This window comes from Trachinotus anak, unplaced genomic scaffold (assembly GCF_046630095.1).
Source record: "Trachinotus anak isolate AG129_WGS33_773 ecotype Australia unplaced genomic scaffold, CSIRO_AGI_Tana_v1 ptg000008l, whole genome shotgun sequence".
Classification (NCBI taxonomy): domain Eukaryota; kingdom Metazoa; phylum Chordata; class Actinopteri; order Carangiformes; family Carangidae; genus Trachinotus; species Trachinotus anak.
In genome coordinates, this window is record NW_027273859.1 from 8,687,501 (window position 1) to 8,715,325 (window position 27,825).

The 27,825-nt window shown below is 40.5% G+C and overlaps 3 protein-coding genes across 5 annotated transcripts; 2 read left to right on the forward strand and 1 right to left on the reverse strand.

The window, feature by feature from the left end:
- The first annotated feature begins 9,047 nt into the window (after positions 1-9,047).
- On the forward strand, positions 9,048-10,161 carry LOC139623801 (immediate early response gene 5-like protein). Its single transcript, XM_071482353.1, has one exon. The coding sequence runs from the start codon at positions 9,208-9,210 to the stop codon at positions 10,084-10,086; it is 879 nt and encodes a 292-aa protein (XP_071338454.1). The 5' UTR covers positions 9,048-9,207; the 3' UTR covers positions 10,087-10,161.
- A 797-nt stretch (positions 10,162-10,958) lies between these two features.
- Positions 10,959-17,412, forward strand: LOC139623799 (carnitine O-acetyltransferase-like). Of its 2 annotated transcripts, none has more exons than XM_071482351.1 (14): positions 10,959-11,118; positions 12,311-12,580; positions 12,969-13,087; positions 13,556-13,609; positions 13,723-13,888; positions 14,048-14,222; positions 14,334-14,512; positions 14,597-14,697; positions 14,778-14,897; positions 14,979-15,101; positions 16,174-16,309; positions 16,396-16,458; positions 16,554-16,691; positions 16,799-17,412. In XM_071482351.1, exons 1-14 carry the CDS (start codon positions 11,092-11,094, stop codon positions 17,012-17,014), a joined length of 1,887 nt encoding a protein of 628 aa, XP_071338452.1. In that variant the 5' UTR covers positions 10,959-11,091; the 3' UTR covers positions 17,015-17,412. The 2 variants fall into 2 exon arrangements, with proteins under 2 accessions (XP_071338452.1, XP_071338453.1); XM_071482352.1 differs by having other exon boundaries at positions 11,118-11,248.
- An 81-nt stretch (positions 17,413-17,493) lies between these two features.
- Positions 17,494-27,573, reverse strand: adamts13 (ADAM metallopeptidase with thrombospondin type 1 motif, 13). 2 transcript variants are annotated; one of them, XM_071482349.1, is made up of 29 exons: positions 27,378-27,573; positions 27,014-27,080; positions 26,697-26,830; positions 26,386-26,469; positions 26,058-26,182; positions 25,820-25,966; positions 25,556-25,690; positions 25,140-25,290; positions 24,922-25,026; positions 24,686-24,837; positions 24,519-24,582; positions 24,043-24,169; positions 23,808-23,956; positions 23,558-23,678; positions 23,109-23,189; positions 22,845-23,026; positions 22,585-22,741; positions 21,771-21,900; positions 21,504-21,683; positions 21,139-21,337; positions 20,958-21,060; positions 20,744-20,873; positions 20,474-20,671; positions 20,179-20,383; positions 18,967-19,318; positions 18,738-18,881; positions 18,458-18,637; positions 17,823-17,998; positions 17,494-17,721 (listed from the first exon to the last, which is right to left on the reverse strand). In XM_071482349.1, the coding sequence occupies exons 1-29, from the start codon at positions 27,453-27,455 to the stop codon at positions 17,566-17,568; spliced, it is 4,212 nt and encodes a 1,403-aa protein (XP_071338450.1). In that variant the 5' UTR covers positions 27,456-27,573; the 3' UTR covers positions 17,494-17,565. The 2 variants fall into 2 exon arrangements, with proteins under 2 accessions (XP_071338450.1, XP_071338451.1); XM_071482350.1 differs by having other exon boundaries at positions 20,474-20,650; positions 27,378-27,572.
- Positions 27,574-27,825: the final 252 nt, after the last annotated feature.

A 27,825-nucleotide genomic window follows, 5' to 3' on the forward strand; every position in this document is an offset into this window, starting at 1 on the left:
AGCCGAGGAGAAGAGTTGCTGCAATATATAGAACATTCCAGAAGAAGCATCTCCTCCTCAGTCTGTTAGCTTGCTTCATGCCAGAGCAGGGATACGCAGGCTTGTGTGTGTGTTTGTTTGTTTGTGTATGTGTATGTGTGTGTGTGTATGTGTTTTTAAGAGGCTGTAAGGGGGAGTTACATTACAGCTATGCTATTGTCTAATTGTCTCCTCTTATCATTAGTGACAACCATGACCTCTGTTATTGGCATATCTGCATTCTGCCTGCACTGCAGAGCCTCCACCACACTACTTGCAGCGTTTTCTCTCCCAAGAGCGGCAAGGCCCATGCCTCATAAATACAAACACAATCTCTCCTACACCTCCTGACTGCAGGACAGGACTCCACACATATCTGCCCGTGGAGCGCAGCCCATTTGCATACATATTAAAGTGACGCCTCAGAAAAAAGGAAGAGAGAGAAAGAGGGGGGAAGAGGGAAGGAGGGGAGAGGGGAGAGAGAGAGCGGGTATATGCAAACAAGGCTTTCATCTAATATGCAAGAACCGGCATCGCTCTGGCATAAATCTGCATCTGAGCTCAGGCAAAGAGAGCAGAGCCCATTTGACAGTAAATGGGCTAGGGATGGCTGTCAGATCCACAGGGGAACACTGTCTTACCCCACAGAGAACAGGGCCGATTGATCAGTATGGCATGTCACATATAGCAAGAACAACAAGGTAAAAATAGTACATGCTAAGTAAAACCTATGCAGGGAATTAGAAGAGAGTAAGTCCAGAGAATATGGAATACTTAAAGGAATAGTTCAACATTTTGGGCATTATGCTTGTCTCTTGTTTGGTTTTTAAATGGATGAAAGAAACACATAACCATGACTTGTTAATTAGTGAATTTTAGAGGCACTGCATGTTGCAATGTGTTACCTTTATGAACAAAGCTATCTGTTGCCCCTAGAAGATGAGAGTGGTATCCATCTTCTAATTTCACTCTGTGAGGGGGCAGTGTAATTAGAAACTGTTAGCATGCTAACACGCAATACTAAGCCTGAGGTATAAGGTATATACGATTGAACTAAGGCATAAACTTACTAAACGTAAGCATGTGAGCATTGTAGCTATGGGCATTTTAGTATGTAGCTAAAAAGCACTGCAGAACCACACAGAACCACAGGCATGGCTGCAGACCTGTCGGCTGAAAAAAGGCAGTCCTTCTCATTCATTTGAGCGGGGCTCAGCAGATGGGTCATTGAGGGGGAGTCATCCCAGAACATCGCAGCATCATGTGTCAAAAAAGTTCAATGTGCGTTTGCTTATTTATTTATTTCTATCATATTCAATCCATACAATTATCTTCAAGCAAAATAGACAATTTGTGTCACCTATAGAGGAACCATGTAACAAAAAGCAAAGGCATTTATTTTTTGAACAATTTAAAATAATATTCAGACACTATATTGACTCATTACATGGACTGAAGGACAGTAAAGCAATGAAAACAGTGGAAACTTGTAAAGCCTTAGATGTTTTTCTTTAAGTTGAATGTGGTTCAGTTTTGCTGCAATACAGCATGACTTCATCTAGCAAATCACATACATGCAGGTCACTTTGTAATGCAACTGCTGTGTTTTTGCCGTTTAACTTGAGATCATCACGACTGAATAAATGATAAAAGAGTTTCCTCTGTAGTAAGTTGTGAAATCCTGTCTGTGAGTATGTTTTACCTTTGGACACAGCCAGGCTAGCTTTTTGCCCCAGTTTCTAGTCTTTATGCTAAGCTAAGCTAACTGTCTGTTGTGTGAGTGGTATAACTTTTCTCATCCAAAAAAACATATTTACCAAAACATCAAACTGCTGCTGTATTGTATGTATGCTGCGTGATCCCAGTAACTTGTACTGAGAAGTATGTACCGTCCCCGACCAGACAGATGTTTAACACCTCTGGAACATTTTTGCACAAACAAAAGTAGAGCACATGATGGCAGTGCTAAAGCAAAAAAAAAGAAAAAAGTGCACTTGTGAAACTTTACTTACTGTCTTCAGAAACTGGAGTGCTGCCATGAGCTGCGGGTTTCCCCTAACTCTGTGAGTATTTCATGTCGGACACCCTTGAACTCCCTTTCCTGTTTTCCTGCCCGAGCATGTCGCATTGAAGCACGCCATTCTGTCTGTACAGGTGATCTTACGCACAGGAAATGGAAACTCTGAATGTGCATGTGTTGTGTGTACGTGTATGTGTGTGTATGGACTGTTTTACGCGTGCGTGTTGGAATAGTCAGGGGTAGGGGGTGGGGGTTGGGTGGTGGTGGGGGGGTTGAAACAGGATATGTTGGGAATAACACAAAGCACAAAAAGTGTCACATGATCTGAAACACAGGGCAGATTTATTTGGCTTCAGAAAGAATCTGTTGCATGTGGTTTGGAGGAGAGAATGTTTTCCTTCTTTGCTCTCAGTGTGCTCAGACACAACACATGGAAACATTTTCTGTGAGGCCATGGGTCTGTGAAAAAAAAAAAAAAAAAAAAGCTCCAGACATTTTATTTCTTTTCCCTCTTTTCATAGTTTTTTTTTCTTGGCCTTTTTTTTTCTCTCAAACTGATTGAATTACATACATCTGCTTGCCACATGTAGAAATATCCCCCTAATGAATATTTGTGATGCACTCTGGGATCGTGACGTGCAATTAGCCGATATGTTAATACTTTATTTTGGTAAGAATCAACTGTTCGGGTGCTTTACCAAGTGGTGGGCCCTTCGCACTTTCCATGAGAGTGTGACGGGGATATATCAATGAACATCCTATTTACGGCCTCTATTTCAGTCTGTAATAAATACACCTCCACTCACATGAGACAGTTGCATGTCTGCTCTATTGTCTGCCATAAATATGCTGGAAGGGTTGGTTAAATATTGATAACACCAATTTTCTGCCCCCCTCCCTCCCCCTCCCTCCCCCTCACCAACCTACCCCACACACCCTCTCCCAATCACCACCACGCACACAAACACATACACACACACACGCACACACACATACCAAACCCCTCCTTCTTTCTCTCCTTCTATCTGTCGGTTATTTCACCCTCACAGTAACCTTGCTTATGCATATTGCATATGTAAATAAAGCACCCCGCCTCTGAGGTAATTGTGTGCATCTTCCACAGAGCTGCATATCTCAGCTCTGTGTTTAAGAGGAGGCACTATGGAAAGACTGAATTCTCTTTGTTTAGCAGTGATTCTTTTCTGTTTGGACTCAGCCACAAACTCAACAACTAAAGATCTATTGATAAGAAAAGCTGTGAAAGTGCAAGCTTACATCTCTGTTTCAGGTTTTTAGGTAAGAAGGAGTTGGTTAGGGGCGGGGCTGAGTCCCTTGTCTAGAAAGGAAGATTATATTTAAAGTCATTTATTAACACAGAGAATCTTAAGTAACGATGAATGTGTAATTTTTAAGGATGAATACTTGAATGCTAATGTAAAAACATAGTTTGAACATAAAAAGGGTGAGATGAGAGCAGCTATGTTAATGTCAGCTCATAACACAGCTCATTTATTTAACTGAATTATCAGATGGATTTGTTGTCTATGTCAAAGCTGCAGTAATATTTTTCTGAAAAAAAAACTTTAAAAAAATAAAGCAGAGTTTTCTCTTGTCTCAGAACAAAATGTTTGACTATAGTCAGTCTTTGTTATATAGATTATTTTCTTTAATTATCAAAGTCAGTAAAACTGGAGGTCAGCAGGAACCAGGGTCAGTCTACAACAAGATGCTTGGATGAGATTTACAAATTCAGATAGATCAGCTTAATCCATCAAATAAGACACAGCACTATATTGTACCACATCAGCAACAATAGAACAGTACTGTTTGTAGTGACCAGAAAAATGCCAGCCTTACACTGAATGGTTTGCTAAGCTATTTTTTAGGGCTACAAGTGTGAATTTTCTTTTCCTAAATGATGGTATGAAGCTAATATACATTTTGAAATGTGTAGTTTGCTTTGGCTTTCAAACAAATGGTTTGCAGAGCCATTTTTGAAGGTTACAAGTGTGAACGATTTTCTTTTCTTATTTTGCTGGGCAGCTTAAATCGATTAGAATGTAGGTAGGTGTATATGAGCATTTTGCTTCCACCTGACCCTGTTCAGTCATTATTTAATACATAGACCATCTATATTATATTTACTGTATTATGTGCAATGAATGAATAAAATACTATTACTGCTATTACTACTACTACTCTCAGTGTTTGTTGAGATTTATACTTTAGTTGTTTGCATGTTAACTCAACTCTTCTGTACGATTTCAGCCTGATGCTACATTGCATTGAAGATGGTTCTAAGATTTTGTCCACATCATTTAGAAAGCTATTTAAAAAAAAATCAGAAACATTTTAAAATGAAAAACCTCCACAAACGACAGCCTCAAAAATAAGTGTACATATCAATCAACACCTTTCTGAGACAATGTTAACGATCATCTAAAAGAAACATTACAGAACAGTTGTATTGGACAACATTACAGTCTAAAATATAGTTTTGTTGTTATTCCTACTATGGCTATCATAAACTACCTAAATTGTACTGTACTGTACTGAAAAAATAGAAGTTGAAATCACAATCTTTTCAGTTTCGGTTTCATCTGGTCTCAGTAGTAATGGAGTTGGAATACAGCAGTAAGGAGAGAAATAAATAAATGATAAGAAGAACATCATATGGTTAATCCCACTCAGTTTTTATGTGAAAACATCAGATTTTATACAGAACATTCAGCTTGATACTTGCCTCATTTCACCACCACAGATACTATAAAAATCTGGCAGCATATGATCCAGATCCATACTGTACTATGCCATACTATACTGTACTGTACTATATTATACTATACTATACTATACTATACTATACTATACTACAGACTGTGAATAAAAGTTGTTTACATCTCTTTTCATTAAAGACATCACCATCAAAGTCACTATGACTATACAATTTTATAGAAATTAAGATTCCTGGATAAGATTTTTCAAACAAACATATTGATATTAAATGTTAAAGATCGACAAAGGCTGAAATTCTGATAATTATGCTGTTCATAGGTTGATGCCCTGAATATGTAAATTAAACATTTTAGTTAATCCACAATACAATACATTTTAGTTCATATGGGGATGTAAAGAGCGTAAATTAGATATAAGTGCTCAGGTGTCAGCCTCTAACACAGAGCAGTTTTTAAAAACATCTTTAAATGGTGTGAATGACATGATTTAATATCAAAATCTTGAGTCAAATTTTATTCAAAATTAAGATTTTTGAAGATACATGATTGTGTTCCAGTTGAGCAAAGTTCTTCAAACTGATGCTATGTCCACTTAGTCAGACCTTTGATTTTGTTTCTTCATCACTGATTGTTGGTTGTGGTTTCTCTCTAGTGGTGCTTAATGAAATGCACTCCACAGTTTTTGCTTGTTTTTCTTTTTTTTTTCTTTTTTTTTGTGACATTCCTCCCCACTAGCATTCCTTTAGTATTGCCTTTAGGCAGACACCTACAATGCATATGATATACAAAACTGTATTAAATGCACTTACATCCTTTTTGCTCTAAAGGTAAAATACAGCTTCCATCTGAGTATTTAGTTTTCTATATTTATGTCATAATAATTTCTGCTGCTTTGTGAGCTTTCTGGAAGTCCCAGCAAGTGATTTCTAAAGGCACACTTTTTTGCCCTAAATGTCACTTTCTCTCTGTTTCTATGTTGCTATGATGATACTACATTATACCATATACTATACCATAATATACCCTAAGCCATTATGTACAGCATTAGACTTTAATACTGCACGATGTTCTCTACTAAACCTATTACCTGTTTACTTTGAGGTGGCTCTAATAATCTAATAATGTAACTTGTATAAAGTGGTTGTAGTATGGTGAAACATGGTAATAACATCATTCAGCCTGCAGCATGCATCCATCAGGTCAAGTCCGAAGAACATCATTAGATCATCAGCTTTAACTTACACATTTATTTATTTATTAACAAATTACAATTACAATAACAATTAAAAGTAAATGTAATTTTATAATATACTAATTTATAAAGTACTGAACTGTACCATGATATATTCTGCTCTGCAGTGCCACCATACCACCTGACACTGTACCATAAAAATCTGCTCTCTGCTATTCTACCTAAATTCCAGAGAGAGCACACATATGTCAGACTCCAATTTACACTATTATCAGAGCATGATAACCATAATAGTGGCTGTCCTCCTGATTCACCTATTTGGCAGGAAATCAAAGTCATATCCAGGTGTTCAGTATGATGTCAGCCATCTGTGTGTGTACACACAAACAGATGTGGGGCATGGATGACAGATAATCTCTCTACAAAGAGCTTCTACCTCAGACATCTGAGCAGAGTGACAATATCTCTATTATTAGTGGCAGCCCCGATGATATCACTGTCAAGTTCACACGCTACATTCATAGTTTACTGTATGTGTGTATAAGGACATTAAACTTATGTATGTGTGTGTGAACATATCTAAGTTGACTTGAGAAAATGTCTGTGCTAGTTTGTATAGCATAGAGTTACAGTATACTAAAAGTAGAATATATAAATATTCCTTAATACTGTATGTGTTACTACATTATATAGAACAACATTGTATTGACTAGCACTGAATAATACTGCATGTCTCTGCTCCCTCTCTCTCTCTCTCTCCTCTACTCTATTCTGTTGTGTTTTATTTGGGGGATTAGGTTCAGGGTTTTTGCCTCTTGAAGAGGCTGCGTTCAGAAGCTGTGGCCCTGCTTCATGGAACAGTCATCCAGAGGATCCGAGGAAAGTGGAAAATGTTAGCGTTTTCAAATGTGCAATCCAAATTTGCCTTCTTGGTGTGCCTTTACCCTGGTTTCTTGATTCTTGTACTCTACCTTTTCCTCCTAGTTTTACACACTCAGTTACCAGTGTATGTGCAACAACTACTAAACTAAAACTACTGGTGTCCAACACAACAGCCCTGCAGTACAGTTAACTGCTGAAACTGAGAGGGGTATTCATTAAACTGTGTTCATTACTGTTGAATTGTATTGCACTATGCTGACGAGTGTTTCTATTATTTTGTCCACCCCATGTATATCAACAGAAACATCTGTATATAATAGCAATGTGTATCTGTATAATGCAGTACAACAGGACTGTATTAGACTACATTTGTTTCAGCTGGGTGTACCTAATAAGATGAGTATTTATGGCCCCAGAATGCTGCTTGAATTTCCACTTCAAACTAAACATTGCATTACTCTCTTCTATTTTCTATTCTGTTCTATTACCTTGTTCTAATCTATTCTGTTCTGTTCTATTATTCTGCTCTATTCTATTCTGTTCTATTACTCTCTTCTAATCTATTCTGTTCTATTACTATCTGTTATATTCTCCTGTTCTTTTATTCTGTTCTTTTATTTTCTGTTCTATTACCCTGTTCTATTCTATTCTGTCCTATATCCTGTTCAATTCTATTACTCTCTGCTATATTCTATTCTGTTCTATTATTCTGTTCTGTTCTATTCTGTTCTATTACTCTGTTATATTCTATTATGTTGTATTAGTATATGCTATATTCTTTTATGGTCTATTAATCTGTTCTATTCTGTTCTATTACTCTCTACTATATTCTCTTCTGTTCTATTTCTCTTTGCTCTATTCTATTCTGTTCTATTACTCTCTGCTATATTCTCTTCTGTTCTTTTCTATTCTGCTCTATTGCTCTGTTATATATATTCTGTTTTATTAGTATCTGCTATATTATTTTCTGTTCTATTCCTCTCTGTTCTGTTCTATTCTATTCTGTTACTCTCCGTTACATTCTTTTATGTGCTATTACTCTGTTCTAATCTATTCTGTTCTATTACTATCTCTTGTATTCTTTGCTGTTCTATTACTATCTGCTACCTTCTTTTCTTATCGATTACTCTGTTCTATTCTGTTCTCTTCTATTATCTCTGCTATATTTTTTCTATTACTCCTATTCTATTCTATTCTATTCTATTATTCTGCTATATTATATTGTTTGTCTCTACTCTATTATATCCTGTTCTATTGTTATTACTGTCTACTATACTCTGTTCTTTTCTCTTCTATAACTCTCTGTTCCATTGCCCTCTGTTCTATTACTTTCTGTGCTATTACCCTCTGTTCTATTCGATTCTGTTCTATTACTCTCTCTTCTATTACTCTGTTCTATTCTATTCTATTCTATTACTATCTGCTATATTCTTTGCTGTTCTATAACTCTCTGTTCTATTCTATTCTTTCTATCACCCTCTGTTCTATCACGTTATGTTCTATTACACGCTGTTCTATTCTGCTCTGTTTTTCTATATGATATTCTGCTCTATGGCTCTTTATTCTATGCTATTCTATTCTATAACTCTTTTCAGTTCTCCTCTGTTGCTCTGTACTATTCTATCACTGTTCTATTCTGTTACCCTACACTATATACTATTTCATTACCACCTAGGCTATTCTTTTCTATTACTCTCTATTCTATTCTATTCTACTCTATTCTACTCCTATCTGTAATATTCTTTGCCGTACTATTACTGTGTTCTATTCTATTCCTATCTGCTGTATTCTTTTCTGATCTATTACTCTGTTCTATTCAATTCTGTTCTATTATCGCTGCTATATTCTTTTCTATTCCTCCCTATTACTCTGCTATATTATAGTTTGCCTCTACTCTATTATATCCTGTTCTATTGTTATTACTGTCTACTATATTCTGTTCTTTCCTTCTTCTCTCTGTCTTTCTGTTTCTCTTCACTTTGCTCTCTTCCACATTCTCTTCTATTCTGCACTGACACTAAAGTGTAGTGATTTTTGTCCGCACTGAGATTTAAAAAGCTCAGAACACATTTAGTGAAATGCAGCATGCCCGCTCCTACGTGCATTCTGAATGAGGCTAGTAGTGATATTTGCGTATAACAGAAGCACCGCCTCCCTCCCATTGGACAATGTCTACGTGAGGGCGTGGCAAGGAAAGATGAGAGTTGCAAATCCATGCCCTTACTGGGAAGACATGGAGCGCTATGGACACAGTCTACACGAATCAAGTAGGATTCTCAACTAAAGACGTAAATATTTCTCCGGTTAGGAAACAAACGATTTGAGAGACTGAGAGGAAAGAAAGGGTGGCCCGGTTGAGGATGGAGTGTGCATTTGACGCACAGAATCTGATCTCCATTTCTTTGAGGAAAATCCAAAGCTCCAGGACGCAGAGAGGAGGCATCAAGCTCCACAAGAACTTGCTGGTAACGTACGTACTGAGAAACGCCAGGCAGTTTTATATGAGCAAAAACTTGTCGCAAACGCAGAGGACGCATCAGTATGAGGACGTAGCCGCAGTCCGTGAAAGGCAAGAATACCTCGAATTGACCGGGAGCTTTACGGAGTTGGCCGATGACTTCTACTGCAACTTTACTGGGGTTGAGTCGGACACTTGGCACTGCGGAGCGCACCAGCCCAACGGCCAGCCTGCAGAGGTGGCGCACCAAGACGCATCTGCCTGCGCAATGGTTTCACCAAATGACTCTGACCTCATGGTTTCGGAAGCCTGTTGGAGTTGTGCAGACAAATCCTCCTGGGAGTTACCTATCCCAAACACACAAGCCAACCAAAAGACTGTCCTGGACTTGGACACGCATGTGGTGACTACTGTCACGAATGGATACTTCCACTCAGACTGTTGCGCGCAGCCAAAACAGCCGCAGGGCGCGCAGTGCTACACTAAAAAGCGAAAGATGGACACAAGTTATCATATTGTTGATCCAGAGTTTTATTTGCCAGACTTTGGGCCAGTGCCATGTAAGAGAATGAGGACTGATGATGATTCATATTCAGACTCGGACCAGTTGGACAGCACAAACATCTCCAACCTGATCTCAGTGTTGGGCTCAGGTGGACTATCTGAGTTTGTGAGTTGGCAGCAGACGGACCTTGAGCAAATATTCGCCGCTCAAACAATTTGTTTAAAACATACATTGTTGGCAGGCAGCGGCTGGACCAGAGCAATCGAAGCATTTTGATTTGTATGATTGTTTTTTCTTTGTATCGCTTTATTTTATTTTATTGCCTTCAAATAAACCATGACACGACTGCAATTCTCTCTCTCTCTCTCTCTCTCTCTCTCTTCTGTTATTGAAAAATGTTGATGAACTGTGATTATGTAGTGCAATCCATTCCGGATTACTTTTGCACAGTAACATTTCTAGTGCCAGCTGATCTAATTTCTCCACACACTATAAATTAATTGTACCTTTCATTTAAACCTTATTTTCTGGTGATTGGTTGTAGGGTACTGGAGTCTGTCTTTGGTTTGCATTTCCTGAAGAAATGAGTTAACGCTGTTTCTCTGGAAAGATGTTTGACGAGCTCCACCATGTGGCTAGTAAAGAGCTGTGCAGCCTCATGCACCAGACCATCGCAGAATATCATTCTGTAAATGTGTTATTTATGTCAGGGCCTGCCTTTATGCATCAATAAAACTAACATCACTTAAATCACTGATGTGTTGGCTTTACATTTTAACGTCTGCTCCTTATACATTTCATCGCTACACTCTTGTTAAGTGTGCATAAGAATACATGATAGATAGGCCACGCATCTACAGGGTCTATACTGACCTTTTATTTTTATTTCATTATCATTTCATTCAATTGCTGTTATTTTACCACTCCTGCAGAATAAAGGGATAATGGCCAATTTAAATTGCGACTCTGCCCTAATCAAAACTAACGAATAATAGTTTGTTAATTGTTCTTATGGATCACTGGCATCCATTTATTGTCCTGGTAAAATAAACAGGGCAGTGAAACGGGGCAGCTTTTGTTGCCGACAGAGTTTGAGTTGAAACTCCACTTTTAAAACAGGACTTTTAACGGGGAGCTCACGCTTGTCTTTGCTCGGTGGGTCCGAGGGGGGGCGGGCAGCTGAGAATAGACTGTCTGCTTGTCCTTGAGACATGACTGCCCGAGGGGTTCCCATCCAGACTGCCGGGACAGTCGGAGCCCTTAGCGCGTCCGTCTGACAGGATGTGGAGTGTTTTGGTCCGAGCCGCGGTGAGTCTGTTGTTTTCACATTTGTTCAAAGTGCGAGGTAACGAACGGACGTAACGTTTAGTTTTACGGCAGCAGACCGAGTGAAGGGGGTGGGGCACTGTCCAGGACGACAGCGATGTGACAGTATCAGGTGAAATGTAACTCATGTTTCGCCACTTTGGGCGGTCAAAGTGTGCGGTACGCTGTTTGTGATGGCAGAGTGTTATTTTAGAGCGTTTTTCGCAGCCCCTCATTGCGACAGTTTGCATAACATTAGCCTAGCATAGCCGATAGCATAACGTTAGCTTAAAGCGCATTCTGCAAAAAAGGACATCGGATAGAGCAGCGTGGTGGTAGTTTTATCCACTGCTGAGTCCCTCCTCAGTGTTAGCTTTCGTTTTATATTCTTTATTGGGACATGTCTTATTATAAACATAATAATAATAATGCTGCACCACACAGTGGTAATAGTGTTTTTATTTTGGAAAAACTCTACCGGAAGTTGTTTATGTTACTCCCTGACACTTGACACAAACGCAACATTTACCCATAAATGTTAATTATGTATATCAACACTTAGAAATTCCTTTGTATTCCAGTGTTACTTACTTTATAAATACATGTTAAATCTGTTGGCATCCCCTTCAAATTTATTATAAAATCTTATCATCATCATATGAAATAATGACTTAATATTGATAACCAGCAGTGAACATGAGGGCACAGATAGATGCCTTGCTTTCATGTCTGTTTGTTTTAGCTACCATTTCAAAGGTCCAACTGTGTCAACCTTCTATTTATAAGCTGGCAGAGCCCACACCAGTGGGTCCAAACAAATAGTATGACTGCTTTGCTCAGTTGTTTTGGTGTTGATTTTCACAGGCATAATCATCTTACTGTAGAGTATATGCTGTTATTGGAATAATTAGGAATTCAGTTCATACTTAAAGTCATTTGCCCTGTGTTATTTACTGTTTGAGGCTTCAATTGCATACACTTCACATTTAACAACATGTTGACACCATAGACTGTGGTTGACACCCAGATTAGTGAGGAAGCATCGGTCACGTCTGTAGTCCAATTAATCTTCTGGTTCAACCAGTGAGATTTTCGGTAAGAATAAATGTTAGAGTAGTTACTCCACTTTTGTAATTTTTTTCCAATCTAATCTGGCAGAGGAAGAGTTTGAGCTCATCAATTTCATGTCTTCTAGCTGCGGCCAGGCATGGTGAAGCCATGCCGCCTGGTCAGACCAGTGACACAGATTCCAGAAAGGTCCCTGGTGCACCAGGAAGGTTTACCTAAGCTGCCTGTGCCGCCTTTGAAGCAGACATTTGAGCGCTACCTGGCCTCCCTGGAGCCCATTGTCAGTGAGGAGGAGCTGGAACACACCCGGGAGCTGGTGGAGGAGTTTCTCAAGGGTGGTGTTGGGGAAAGGCTGCAGAAAGGCCTAGAGCGACGGGCACGCAAGACAGACAACTGGGTAAATATTTTGTTGTATTTAGCATTTTTAAGTAGCAGGGTGGCAGGGTGTAGCAAGTTTGCTGAATAAATGAACGAAAGCCTACTTACTGTTGAGTCTGAATCAAGGTCCTTTGTAATTAAATGCACTAAGGCAGACTTTTCATCTTGCAGTGAGGTCTATGTGGCCGGCCAGTAGGGGGGGGGGGTCATGAGAGTATTAGTGTGACTCTGCAAACTCATGCTTACTTTACAGTGAAATTGTTGTATAATGAGTTAACGTGTTTTTAAGGAAGTATATCTGAATCTGTTGTTCTATCAGACATATGTATATTTACATGGAGTAATATATGTCAGTATATTGCAATATCCTCCGATCTGAGTCCTTTTCATTTGCTGTGTTTATGTAGCTGTCAGAATGGTGGATGCAGTCAGCCTATCTAGACTGCCGTATGCCAGTGGCAGTCTACACCAGCCCTGGGGTTGTCCTACCGCGCATGCACTTCCACGATCGCCAAGGACAGATGAGGTGAGAAAGTTGGCAGAGCTCTTACTAAACAAATCTCTGCTATCACAAAAACAGTTGTTTCTAAAAGTGATTTACTTTGTGTTGAAGTACAGTATAAACAAGCTCATATGAAGCTGGAATTTCAAGTCGACCTTTGCACAGGCTTCCCTTCGCATGCTGGCTATTTAAAGCACTCTGGCTGCTCATAGCATTGCTCAGCTGTTTTTGACTACCGTGACCCATGGGATATGCAGTGAATATGGTGGCACCATAGAGGAGTACTCCATTAAAGCCAGTGCTTGAGTTTTAGGTACGCAGGGTACAATAGGCTCATCATTTGTCAGCTAGCTGCACAATTTGCTTGACATCTACTTGTTAATGTCTCAATTGATAACTGATAATTGAATGTCGTGGTGTCTGTGTACCCCCTATATGCACAGTAGAGAACATCACATAGTTGACAATAACACAATTATATCTCTTTTGCAGATTTGCTGCCAAACTTATTGCAGGCGTTTTGGACTTTAAAAAAATGATTGACACGTGAGTTGGCCTGAGAATAATACAAATGTCATACTGTTGTAACAGAAATTTCATTATCATCATTACGTGCAGTTGGTTTACAAAAATTGATAATGTGAGGTGCTGTGTCACAGTGAGACCCTGCCTATAGAGTACCTGAGTGGGAAGCCGCTGTGTATGGATCAGTATTACCAGATCTTGTCCTCCTGTCGTATCCCTGGTCCAAAGAGAGATACTGTTGTAAATCACACCATCGGGAAAACACCTCCCACTCACATCACTGTGGTCCACAACTTCCAGGTATTCTAGATGGCACTGCTATTCTTCTCCTTGTATCCTCAACACTTCAGCAAGACGTTTCAACATAAGCTTATTTTGAAATGTCATTATCATTAGTGCATTGGCTAAAGAGATACTGGCTTTGTGGCTAAATGACCCTGACCTGGCTTTTCCCTCCAGTTCTTTGTCTTGGATGTGTACAACAGCGATGGCACCCGGCTGACAGTAGACCAGATTTACATGCAGCTGGAGAAGATCTGGAACTCCTCCTTGCAGACTAACAAGGAGCCGATTGGCATCCTTACATCACAGCACCGCAACACCTGGGGAAAAGCCTATAACAACCTGATTAAGGGTGAGCAGAGGAGGGACAAAAACTTATCAGCCTGATGTATTCTCTAATTACGAAAGCATATTTGACATAAAATATGTTTTAGATCTTTAAGGCCATTTTATTCATCCTCAGATAAGACAAATAAAGAGTCAGTCCGTGCCATCCAGAAAAGTATCTTCACTGTTTGTTTGGATGCTCCGATGCCCCGCGTGTCAGATGAGCTGTACCTGAGCCGCGTGGCTGCTCAGATGCTGCACGGAGGAGGAGCTCGCTGGAACAGCGGCAACCGCTGGTTCGATAAGACATTACAGGTCAGTCTGAGACAAATGACTTTACATCGAAGATAATAAACAGGACTGGTTGAGAATTTGAATGCACCTTTAAATCATTCTCAGTTCATCGTTGGTGAAGACGGCACATGTGGACTGGTGTATGAACATGCACCGGCTGAGGGTCCACCCATCGTGTTTCTCATTGATTACGTTGTTAAGTTCATGTAAGTTTCATTCAGTTGTTAGTGTTTTGTCCATTTTCAAATGAATTCAGATTGACTCACGTTTCACATTTTCTCAACAGGCAGAAAACTGAATTAGTCCGCTCCCCCATGGTTCCCCTGGCGGTGCCTCAGAAACTGCGTTTTAACATTACACCTGAGGTCAAGAGAGACATTGAGAAAGCCAAACAAAACATGAACATGTATGTGAAGTGCAGTTGTGATTTTTTATTATTGTCTAAGCTTTGATGCTTGTAACTTACTCTTGTCTTTGTTTTTACTAGAATGGTGCATGACTTAGATGTGAAGGTGTTGATGTTTTCTCATTTTGGAAAAAATGTGCCAAAGCAACATAAGCTGAGTCCAGATGCCTTTGTGCAAATGGCTCTTCAACTCGCCTACTTCAGGTAAGAATTTTTTTTAATACTCATTATTTGTTTATTTGCTATCCCTTACAGAAGTTATTTATCAGAAAGAAAAAACGGCATTGTAATTAAATTATTATTAAATTAATTAAACAATTATAATAGCTACTGTATATATCTCTGCCCCCCACCCCACCCAAAAAAGTGCTGCTGTTTTCTCTGATCTGTGTTTTATATTGACAGTCTTAACTTTAGATCCATAATCAAATTTAAATCTCCAGCCATTATTATTGTCATCTTTGCCTCTGGACCATGGTTCCTGCTCTGGTGGATTATACGTTTTTAACAAAGTTATTTCTGTGTCTTCTATTTTACCCTTAACTAAAATATATCTCCCATCTTTATCTCCAAGAATCTTTCCTACATGGAGCAGGATGTTTTTTGGGATGTTTTGCAGAGCGATAAGATGAAGAAAAAACTCGAGCAGCAGCAAGTCGTTCTAATTTTAAGTGTTCCTCTTTTGATAAATGGGTTTCTTGTAGGAGTATTATATCACCCCTCTCTACATGAAGTGAGGTTACTTTAAGTCTTCAAGCTATCTACTTCCTTTCCTGCTGACCATCTCCTTGTAACTTCACTTCATGGACACCAGCTCAAACAACCAAGAAAAGAAACAAACATAGAAACAAAAGGAAAAAAACAAACCCGTACCCTGACCTCCATTAGTGCTACCACTTCCCACGGGTAGTTCCTTGTTTTCCATGTATGACAAATCATATGGATTTTTTTTGCATGTACACAAGCAATTATTTTTGACTCTTTTCTTCTCTACAGCCTTCAATACACAAAAAGAAAAAAAAAAAAAATGGATAAGTAATACAATAGAATGAAAAGTTTTTACTCAGTTGTCTGAAACTGATAGGTAGAAGGATAGACACATAATTAAAAAAAAAATAATAATAAAAAGTACTAATAAAACTACTACTTTCTATATAACATACAACATTCCTTTTAACCTTTCTCTAACTTCCCTTTTTGTACTTGAAAATTATCCTGGACATAGACATTAAATGTGCTGCATCTTACATCCTGTGTGTTGTTTTTTGAATTCCAGGATGTATAACATTTGCTGCTCTACATATGAGAGTGCATCGCTACGAATGTTTAAATACGGGCGAACAGATGCAATCAAAGCAACGACTGTAGACTCGTTTAAATTCGTGCAGGCAATGGAAGACCCAGCTAAACAGGTACTGTTGAACAACTAGAGTTTCACAATAAATGTACAATTTAAGGGCGGTAAGCTGTCTGACTTAAGAGTAAATACTGTCAACAGAACACGGAGAGGCTGGCGCTGCTACAGAGGGCTGTTCAGACACATAAGGACAACACGTACAACGTGAGAGCTGGCCTTCATCAATTTAAAAAGTCACTGTGTTTTTCCTGAAACATCTCATTAAACTCAGTTCTCCACATTCAACTTTTCTAATTTAGGCAATTCATGGACAAGCTATAGACAGACATCTCCTAGGGCTGAAGATGCAGAGTATTGAAGACCTGACCTCAATGCCCGAGATATTCATGGATACCTCTTTTGCTGTCGCTCAGCATTACAATCTCTCCACCAGCCAGGTATATTTGCATCTAGGAAAATCAACAGTTACTAGGCAAATGATTACTTGTTGTCGTATTTGTTTGTTTGAGTATTTGCCCTCATCTCCGTTTGTCTCTGTGTCCAGGTTGGCTCCAAGACAGACTGTGTGATGTGCTTTGGTCCAATGGTGCCAGATGGCTATGGAGTGTGTTACAATCCCATGGATGAGCACATCAACATCGCCATCACGGCCTTCAACAGCTGTGAGGAGACAAACGCTGCCAAGTTTGCCCAGACTGTAGAGGATGCTCTGTTGGACATGAGAGCTCTCCTGGAAGACACAGCAACAGCCAAGCAGTGATCCCACACTGGAGCCTGGTGTGGCGTTTATGTCCCACTGGGCCGTATGGGAGCCGCAACTGAACCGGTGCTGGGGTCAGTGGCAGAGTGCCACTCTGGCATAGACACACAATGTACTGAGTGTGTTGGAGCTGAGTGGAAGCCTGTTATCAGAGGATGTGGAATGGATGGGAAGTGGAATGTGTGATGGTTAATGCACTGTCTTTGAGATGAGATGTAATTCTCTATGATGGAAATTCTATATTTTAATATATTGTGTTATATATATAAACTTTAAGTGAACATAATTTGCTAATTGTAATAGTATAAATATTTTTTTCTTTGTTTATACTTTAACCAATTCCTGGTCCAGTCTTCGATATAACACTGTTCTCCTTTGACATAAAGATTTTGAGTGCTCTGGTTTGTTTATTATGTATTTCAGGTCAAAATAATTAACACACAACGTATGAAAATCAAGTTCAAAAGCATCAGTCTCTCTACTCAACAGAACTGAATTTAATGGCTGCTACAAAAACATCAACATCTCCTCAAGATAGTTCATATTTAGTATCAATGACTCATGAAGGAATATTCAGCTCTGAAGCTTCCTTTGGAATGCAGGTAGTCTCCATGAAATTCAACCTCAGCCATATTTCCAGAGGACTGCCACTGAAACAGCCGTTGGCCTTTAAATACATTTGTCTTTAAGATGTCTATGTCCCGGATCTGAGCAAGAAACACAAGACAAAATATTGCAGTAGTTATTACACTTGCACTTGTGTGCAGCACATTGAAACAACACCACAAGTAAAAAAGCTTCTCCGCACCATAATGTATGTCGACTGGGAGTTGGTGGCGTTGAATACTAATCCTATGTGTAGCGCTTGAATTCTGATCTTCACTGAGGGAGGGGCATTGATGAGCACTCGACAGGTATGGTTAGTGTGGGCCGTTGTCGGGTTCTCAAAGTCACCGTTGGGGGAAAACAACTGAATGTCACAATCTGTGGGGCAAAGACAAGGCATGATTAATCTTTGGTAAACGCATGGGGTAAACAAAACAAATGAACCAATGCAATTAATATTTCATCTGTGAAGGTCAAAATGTTGAACATTTGCTCAAATTGTGTCAGCTGCTGATTCAGTTCTGTGGTATTTTTTATGCTATAGTTGGTAACATTTAAAGCTTCACATTGCAGGGCTTTTGTATTGGATTACATTAGACTGTGCAAGTGTTCTCTATTGCATACATATCTAGATTATAATAGGCTCCAACATGGGGCCCATTTTACTTATAGCTGCATCCATTTTGAAAAGCAACTGAAGCCTCCTCTTTCATTAAAAATCATCCTTTTTATATCTTTTGATGTAAATATCTTTTGAGACGATCACAGAATATCTTTTGTAAAAAGTACAACTCTTGAGCCCAGCTCTGCACACAATGACTATACACGCTGTCTTACCCTGATGGTGGCTCCTCTTTGTGTTTTTCTGTGACTTATAGGTGAACACAATCCCATTCCCAGGATTGAGCAGATTTTGACGAATCAGCAGGACATTAGTCCTAGTGGTCAGTTCACTACCTGCTACCTGCGCACACTTCCTCACAAATGCCAGTCGGTCAAAAAATGCCACATACTCCCCTGCAAGAACACATGCATAGAGATACAGATATTTATTTTGGTGCAATAGCGATGGCATGGGAAGTAATATTCTTTAAATATATATATTTTTTAAACATACTTTTTTTGCAATCCAAGGAGCTCGATTCCACTTTAATATGAATGACCTCATCGAGGGGTCGACCTATGGACACTGTGCAGCGGCTGGTTACATCTTTCAAATCCACTGTGCCTGATTCCTCCAGGAGTAGCTGTCCACATGCGCCTGGAAAAGAGCATACACTGTTACTATTATCCTGCACCTGCCTTCAGCTCTAATTGAGAATAGGAAGGGGTCAACGTGTTTATGCCTTTAGGGGCTGGCGTGGTTGTTGTGGTGGTCTGTGGGATGGTGATGGCCTCAGTTGGACTTGGAGGAAGATGGCCCATGCGGAGCAGCGGTATATCTTTGTGGCCCAGAGTCGTGGACGGGAGAGGTCCCTCCATGAGGTTTACCGTCACGACAGTCTGCGTTGCAGTGCTGGTGTCAGAGGCCTGGTCTGATGTGGGCGCCACCTCTCTGCAGCTGCTCATGTAGCATCCCTGGATGGTGATGGGTTTGGGCATGTGCATGCAAAGCAGAGGGCTGAGGGGCTCAGGCTTAGAGGGGCCCATACAGGACACAGCCCTAGACTGGATCCCGTATCCACAGGGTACTGAACACTGAAGAGGTCAGGTCACAGTGTCAACAACATCATGCAGAAACAGCCATCAATATTATATATCACACAATAAACAGTATTCAAGTAGACTGGACAGGTGGAAAGCTTTCACAGTATAAAGGTGTATGTCTGTGAGTTCAGAGTCCTCCTGGTAGTTGGTTAAAAGCTGTTCATAAAGGGCCACACCAGTGAATCTGTACCTGTGTAGCTCCAAAGCTTTCTCTGGTTCCGCATCACTTCCTGTCAGTATCACAGTATCATTGAATGGTTATGCAGTTTAAGCGCAGACTAATTTGAGAAGTCTGCACTGCGTAACCTCAGTGAATTTGTGAAATTGGAAAAAAATCTACTGTCTAAAACACAGTAGCACTATTTAGAAAATGATTGCCTGAAAATGATTGAAAACTGAATGAAAATAAGCCAAGCACTGATATGACTGGTATCTATTCAACACATATTTAAGAAGAGAAATTGAATAATAGATACCAATTTGTATTAATACTCTAAGTGCTGTTGTTAATACTTTATTTTTCCTAATCTTATCCTATCTTAGACAATCAGACGATCATTTTCTTGAAAATGAATGATTATTCATTTGGAATATAAGATAGAAATAGGACAGAAAATAGTGAGAACATTTAACACAATTTCTCAGAGCCTCAGGTGCTGCCTCTCATGTTTTGTTTTCTGAGAAATCCCAAAGACATTCAATTTACAGTGATGGCCCAAAAATTAGAGAAGCTGTAACCAAAGAGTGATTGAAAAGTGTTGTAAATGATTAATAGATTATCAATTTATCAATAAATAAACAATCATTTCATCTTTAATCTAATCTAATCTAATCTATTCTGTGATGTGTACCTGGCTCCATGGCTTCACCTCCCACCTGTAGGTGCAGACTTGCACCAGGCAGGGCACTGTGGTGGCTGGTTTGACGGCTGCGTGGCAGTTTTCCTCTGGCACCACACTCTCCTTGCCGTGGACATATTGTACACAAGACACAATCCTCTGAGCTACACCCAAGTCACAGGACACAGAGCAGGGTGCTGTCCTGAACACCTTCCACCTGGACAAGTTGCAGTAAGATCAGAAATTGATTTCAGATGTGTGTGTGTGTGTGTGTGTGTGTGTGTGTGTGTGTGTGTTTGTGATTTACCTTGATGGGCAGCTGTGGGTGTTACATGAAACCACTGCTGTGGGTTTCAGAAAGTCACTGCACTCTGAATCCTCCACCACCTCCTCCTCCCCTTTTGTCTCTCGAGCACAGTACAGCACCCTGTTGGCCACCCCTCCTCCACACGTTACACTGCAGACTCCTTGCTTAGAGCGCCACCTGGTTGTTAAAAATATCTTCCTGCTGTCATTTGTTGGATAGTATAGTACAATAGTACATACTAAAGGCAAATATGACACTGTGGGATCTCACATGGGAGGGCAGGGAGATGTGCTGCAGATCTCAGACTGAGGAGAAGGTTTAGTAGAAGCATCACAATGGAAGTCAGGCACCCCTAATCTGGTCTGGTGGTCCACACAGGAAAACCACACCTGCAGGGTTCCTACATAAGCATCAGGCTTTGGTTGACCTTATCTGATGAGGACATGCTGTTTCTAAGTGAAGGTGACTATATTTTTTCACTTACCATTGCCACAGGTCTTCGAGCACTGGCTGATAACAGGGCTCCACACATACACAGGATCTTGTCTAGAGCGTGGCAGCAAACCAGACTTCAGCATGGGCTGGTCCTGGTCAGGAAAAACAATCCTTAGACGTGCTTCACATTTTTTAAATAACAGCGACATTTGAGTCATTTTTGACTTTACCTCTCCCTTAGATTCCCACCCAATGGGACAGACATCTACCACACAGGGAACAGAATCAGGTGGTTTGATCTGCTTCGAACAAAAGCTTTGATCCACCTCAACATCCCGACCAGCTTCTGGCCGAACACATGACACGACACGTTTCGCTTCTCCTGGCCCGCACACTGCCGAGCATTCCCCTGGCTCTGACACATTCCATCTGTGAACACACATAAGTGGGTTTTCACATGAAAACATTGCAGCTGCTAATATTGTGCAAACTGAGGCAGCAGGAACCTTCATATTCTGTGGTCAGAGGAAGTTATTTGATCCATGGTGTTCAATAAACACATTCACTGATCAACAGTGCAGTGTAGACTTTATACCTGGCAGGACAGTGCTGCAGGTTACATTTTTCCACAGCGTTTGGAGCTGTTTCAGGCGGGCATTCAGAATCTGGAACCTTCACCACATCAGCTCCATGTTTCTGAATACATCTTACAGGACGCACCCTCTCTCCTCCACCACAGGAGGCACTACAGGGCCCAAATGTCCCTGTATCCCATCTGTAAAACAGGACATTATTCATCTATGTGCTGACCTTTAACTGTGTGTCAGTCCAAAAGGAAAACACAGATGAGTATGAACCTAACCTGGGGGGACAGGGTGAGAGCTGACAGGTTGTTTGGAGTGGTGCAGGTGGCAGAGGTGTTTCACAGTTGTGTTCTTCCAGATGGCTGTTGGTATCTTCACCTGCACAGATGTATACATGCTTCTGTACACCTGTAAAAAAAAAAAAAAAGAAAAAAACACCTTCAAGTAAATTATCCACGATTTTTTTTTCTTTTTTTTTTTTTTCTGTGGTTACATTTCCTATTTTAATGTTTATTTTAATGTTGTGTTGCATGGCTTAACTGTGTATATTTATAGCACAGGGGAATGTTTACAAGACTTAATTGCAATATTAAAAACATTACTTGCAGTTAAGTTGCAGTTGATGATATTTGCAGAAGAGCAGCATGTATTAATGAGGAAAAAAAAAAAAAAATAAATAAAACAATATATATATTAAACAGTTTCTTATTATTGCATTTGTTGTACTGCATGTGTTCAGTTCATCAGTTCAGTGTCATTTGGTGGCATTTTCCTCCTGAAAACATCTGAGATCAGAACAATGATGAAATGAATTTGGTATATTCACCACTACAGAGTCCTTACAACAGACAGACACTAAATATGGGATAAAAGCTTGCTCAAAAAGGCCATTAGTGTTGCATGCTATTATACAAAAGCCTCCTTTCTGGGAACTCATTTATGAAAGCTACTGACTCCTAAAACAAGAAAGCTAAGACTATAATGTGCAGCCAGTCTGTGAATTTGTAAGAGCATAATCTGTAGAAAGCTTTGTTTTAAGGTGGGTGTTATTTTTGTCCTTTTCAGTATGACTCGTGATTAACAGTTACTTACCTGATCCACAGGAGACAGAGCAGGGTGTTGTGAAGACAATCCATTGGCCTTTAGGTGTGATGCCTGTCAAGTCACTGTTTCTGGTGGGTACGTAGAACTGGTAACTAATGTTTGGATTTGTCTTCTCGCCATATTCTTTTCCGTATTTGCGATAGACCTGCAAAAAGGAAAATAAGTGTAAAATTTGTGCACATGGGAAATATATGTGAAACTGTCAACCCTTAATTTAATATTTAGTCACTCTGGTCATCCCTCCTGACCTGTATGTTTATGTCCTGTTTCAGTGGCCCAGGCAGTAGCAGCTCCTCCATCGTAGGCAAAAGGTCAGGAGTCAGGTGAAGGCGGTACTCCAGGCGGTTATCATCCAGTGGGGAGGGGTGGGTCATATTCAGCGCCATGCTGCCGGTGCCAGACACAATGTACCGATCCCCAACCATTACAGCTGCGGACACAAATGCCAAAAACAGCTCTACGCTGAAGTTTTGTGACACATATAGTCGAAACATAAATGTGATGACACTCACCCAGGTGAGTGAAGAGAGGTGCCCTGTTTACAATATGAACCTGTGAGGCGTTCACTGGCACAGAGAGGAAGGTGGTGTACTCTGAAACAGAAAGCATTGAATTGTTAGTGAGGGAAAACAATACAGGAATTACAGCTGTAACTGTCATTATCAATTCATCGATTGATTATTTTTGCCATTAACAGGATTCCTTCTAAGAAATGTATAAAAAGTGTCCATCATATGTTCTCTGGTCACAAAAATAAATCTTGAAATTGCTTGTTTTGTCTGGCAAAAAGTTTAAACCCTAAAGTTATTCAATTTACAGGCATATAAAACAGAGAAAAGCTGCAAATCATCACATTTGACTAGCAAATGTGTGATACTTTTGCTTCACAAATGTCTTAAATGACTTATTGATTATCAAAATAGTTGTCAATTCATTTTCATTATACACTGTTGCTCGCTACCTCGGGCCTGACCGCCGGTGTAGGAGTCAGAGGTCAAACTGCAGGACGATCCATCTCCACCACACACCCCACACACATCCCTCACTTTCCCAGAGTGTAGCACACCATCACAGCCAAACAGCTGATCAGAGACAAACAGTAAATTTAAAAGCTGTGTGTGAGACTGAGTGTTAAAAAAAAAAAAAAAAGTGTGAGAAAGTAAGGCTGCATCTGTTCTCTGGCATGTTTGGTCTTGTTTAGTCATCCCTACCTGGCATTTCCCTCTCAGACAAGCAGCTGTAGAGCCAAAGGGAGGCGGACTGTCTGACTCACAGCGAGTCCCATCCACAAACTGAGAGCCACGACTCACTATGAAGTTTTCTCCATGTGACTGGCACGTGTATCTGCACTGCTCATCCCCTGGTTTCGACAAGGACAGAAAATGTTAGAGATACATTCTTTGTCATTTTACACATGGCAAAAAAAAAAGTTCTCTTCAGGCCCACCTTGTGTAAAGCCTACAGCAGGGATCCATGTGTAGAAGGAGGCAGTGTTTGGTAGCAGGTAGAGGGGCTGCAGGTCTGTCTGGGAACACTGCTCTGCCATGAAATCCAGCTGGGTGCGCTCACATGGCTACAGCAACACCAGTGGTAAGAAAAACAAGGAATTTTTAAACTTTTCCAGCCTGATGATAGGGTTTTGAAACCACGACCCAAACCACAGCAGAGGCATATCTCTTTATTTAAAATTGATTGGAAGGACAGCTCACTTTGCCCCCAGCTTATGGTCTCACTTTTAAATGACTCTGCCTCCAATTATCTTAGTCATCCCATGAGTATTTGTATTTTCAGAGGCTGCACTAACAAAAAAACAAAAAAAATCATTAAAACTAGGGACAATTCTTGGTACAGTGATCCACTATGCAAACAGTATTGACCTACTGTATGGAGGCCCATTGTAAACAAAACCAGTCTGAACTTACCTGCTGGTGACAAAGTTCAGCATCAACATCCGGACCCTGGCACTCACTCCCTCCAAAAGCAGGTCTGAAAATTAGACATGACAGATATTTTATTTGTTGTCAAGAATGATGACACTTAGAGGGTCTTCAGCACCTTGTTTAACCAATGCTTGCTTTACATTTGTTACCTTGGGTTGTTGCATTGCCGTGTGCGGTGAGTGACTCCCCCACCACATGTCCGTGAACAGGGGGAGAACGCAGACCAGCTGGACCAGGAGCCATGCACCAACACAGAGGAGCTGAGCTCATCTGGGGACACACAACGCCCCTTCAGACACCACTGCAAGAAAGGATTGTACCTCATAACAAATATGCTTGTGCCTACTTTATGTAAACAGTGACACTTGGGAAAATACAAAATTACCTGATTCGGTGCACACTCTGTCCCGTCCAGCAGTGGAACCAGGAGACGTTTGCAGAAGCTGTCGTCATCAGGGTTGATTTGACAGGACAGAACACGACAAGCTGGCTGATTGGAAAGAAAACCAATATTAAAAACACAAGTAGAAATGTGATAATGAAGTATGTTGTTAATGTGAAGTGCCACCTGGTGGTGCCAACCTGCTATTACAGATGACTTACCAGGTCAGGATTGCTGAAAGAGCAGGCTCTTGCAGTGCTACCAAAAGCTATGCGACACTGATCATCAACTCCATAGTACAGACCAGGCTTCCAGTCTTGTAGAGAGCCTGCCATAGCAGGCAGGTCGTTTACACATTCAGCCCTCCCTTCACTGGGAACACCAATGCATGTGACATCTCATTCCCAAACTACTTACAGTATATCACACAGAAAGACTTAATCAGGTTTTCTATACTTACAATGTTTTAAATAATTTCAAATCAAAGCCAAGACAAATTTCTCAAAATGTGAAAAACCTAAAACCTAAGGTGAAAATATAGAGATATGACTTATAGAGGAAAAGGCCTTTCAGCAGTGTCTGAAAGGGCTGCATGATGACATTTTCATGCACAGCTGCTCAGGACAGGTTTACTCACCTGAAGAATGTGAACAGCTGCTGTCTGCTGCAGGGAGACCAGGCCAGATCCACACTGTTGTAGCCTCCATCAGAGGCCATCATGAAGCCACTCCTGCTGCAGGTGTTTCCCACTCCATCATGGTTGATTCCAAAACTGGGTGAAATCAAACGCAGACAGATACTTCAAAGAGAGCTCTGTCTAATGAGTTTTATGAGTTGTAATGTAAATTTTAAAACAGATATTGGTACGATGTGATGCTCACTTATTTGAATCTGTTTTTACCTGTGGCCAATTTCATGAGCAATGGTGATCCCCAGGTCAAAGCCTGTGTCCTCTGTGATCACACAGCTCCAATCACTGGAGCAAGCCCCACCCAGCTGCGCTACTCCCCTGACCTGCTTGTTCCCATCAGGCAACACCAGGTCGTATCTGTTTGGTATGCAGTAAAATATGGTTTGTTCATCCATGTATGAAACAAATACTTTTAACACAGCCAGCTATAAGACGACAGCCAACATACCTTGTAACGTACAACAAAAGATCAGCGTGTAGTGGGTCTGTATCGTTGGTGGGGTTTATCCTTCTGCCCCAATCACACACACTTCTAAGAGATGAGGTGATGTTGGGAGACATTTGTATCTCTGGCTAGAAGAAGGAAGACAGTAAAAAGACCCCCTGTAGAATAACCCCATATTCCATAGTTGCAGGACTGTAAGCTTATTCTACTGGTGCACATTCAAAGTCAAACTGGATAACAGAATTAGCTGAATACCAAAAATGCACGTACAGCTATTGAGCTTTAGGATTACAGCACTAACATACGACTGGTAAAACAAGGAGCCCATTACCTCTGGTTCTGACAGGATGATTGTGCGGACCAGGTGCACCCGCATGTTGGCACCCAGGGTCATGTCTCTCAGCAGCTCTGAGGCCTGGAAGGGAAATTGATATATAAGTCAGTTTAACATATTTCAGGATGCTCAGAGTGTAATGGGACTATTGTATTGCGGTGCACTCTCTAGAGGTGGTTATGGAAACATTTCAACATTGTGTTTACTTCTCCTATACTAGCTACTCCCATACATTAGTTGTATAAATCAATACAGCAGAGGCTGCTCAGAAAACGGTCTTTTTACTGTATGTTTGTGATAAGACTTACAATATTGAGGTTGGTGAGGATGTATCTCTCTGTATCCTGCTTGTGGACCTGCTGGACATCAGGTCCTACCACCACCAGCAGTTCCAGATGGGTGATATCAGGCATCAGTGCTGACCGACGCAGCCGCCCACCCTCTGTGAACAAAAAGAAGACACAGTGGAGAAATACACCAGTAATTTGCTCATGTATATAGTTACCTTTTATGCAGTTAAACAGGTATAGGCAGGTTTACATATATCAGCTGACCTTAAATTATAGTGTGCATATGATACTTGTGATTGTGTAATGTGTCTACACGCTGCCATAGGAACACATACCAGAGGCATCAGGAGAAGAATCAGGAGAGGAAACTATGTCTCTTTGACTGGAGGAGTGACGAGATCGCTTTTGGAGGGAGCAAACAATAACACAGTTTTTAGCTGTTTTACAAACAGATGCTTTGTAACTACATTTAGATTTGTGGCCCAAAATGAATGAAAATACAAAAATACTTTGAGGCTTTTGTTTTTTAGTGACCACCATGTAAATCCAGTAAAACATGGTAATGACTCTCTGCAGGTCGTGGGATTTCACAGGATGATAAACAGCTTAAAGTTGAGGAGTTCAATGTACTTTGCAGAAGTCCCGAGCAGTGGAATCACTAACCGCTGGGCTCCTGTTCACCCGCAGCTTTCCACCTACCTCATCCAATGGAGATCTCATTAGAGCGCTGAAGCCAGGCTGGAGTAACAGCAGACAGAGCAGAGTCATAAAAACCATGTTTCCCCTCTTCCTGTGCGTCTACCTGCTCTGCCTTAGTGCTAGGACAATGTGTGAGCCTCCTACTCAGGCAGGACAGAGCCCAGCCAACAGGGTATGAGTGTTTATGTAAGGAGTAGGGACAAAGTTGATGAGTGACACATGTTATTTGCTGTTTTTTTTTTTTTTTTTTTTTTCAACTGTGGGAGCAAGAGGACAGCTCTCACTGGTTGGCTTTTTTTCCTTTTCTTTTTGTTTTTTGTACACTATGACTAATTTGTGTCATTGCCTGCCTTTCGTCACTGAGCAATAAAGACTCCTTTAATGACAAGATAGAATCAGTGTTGGCAGCTGTGTGCTTTATATAGTAACCAAAATCCCCCTTTTGGGA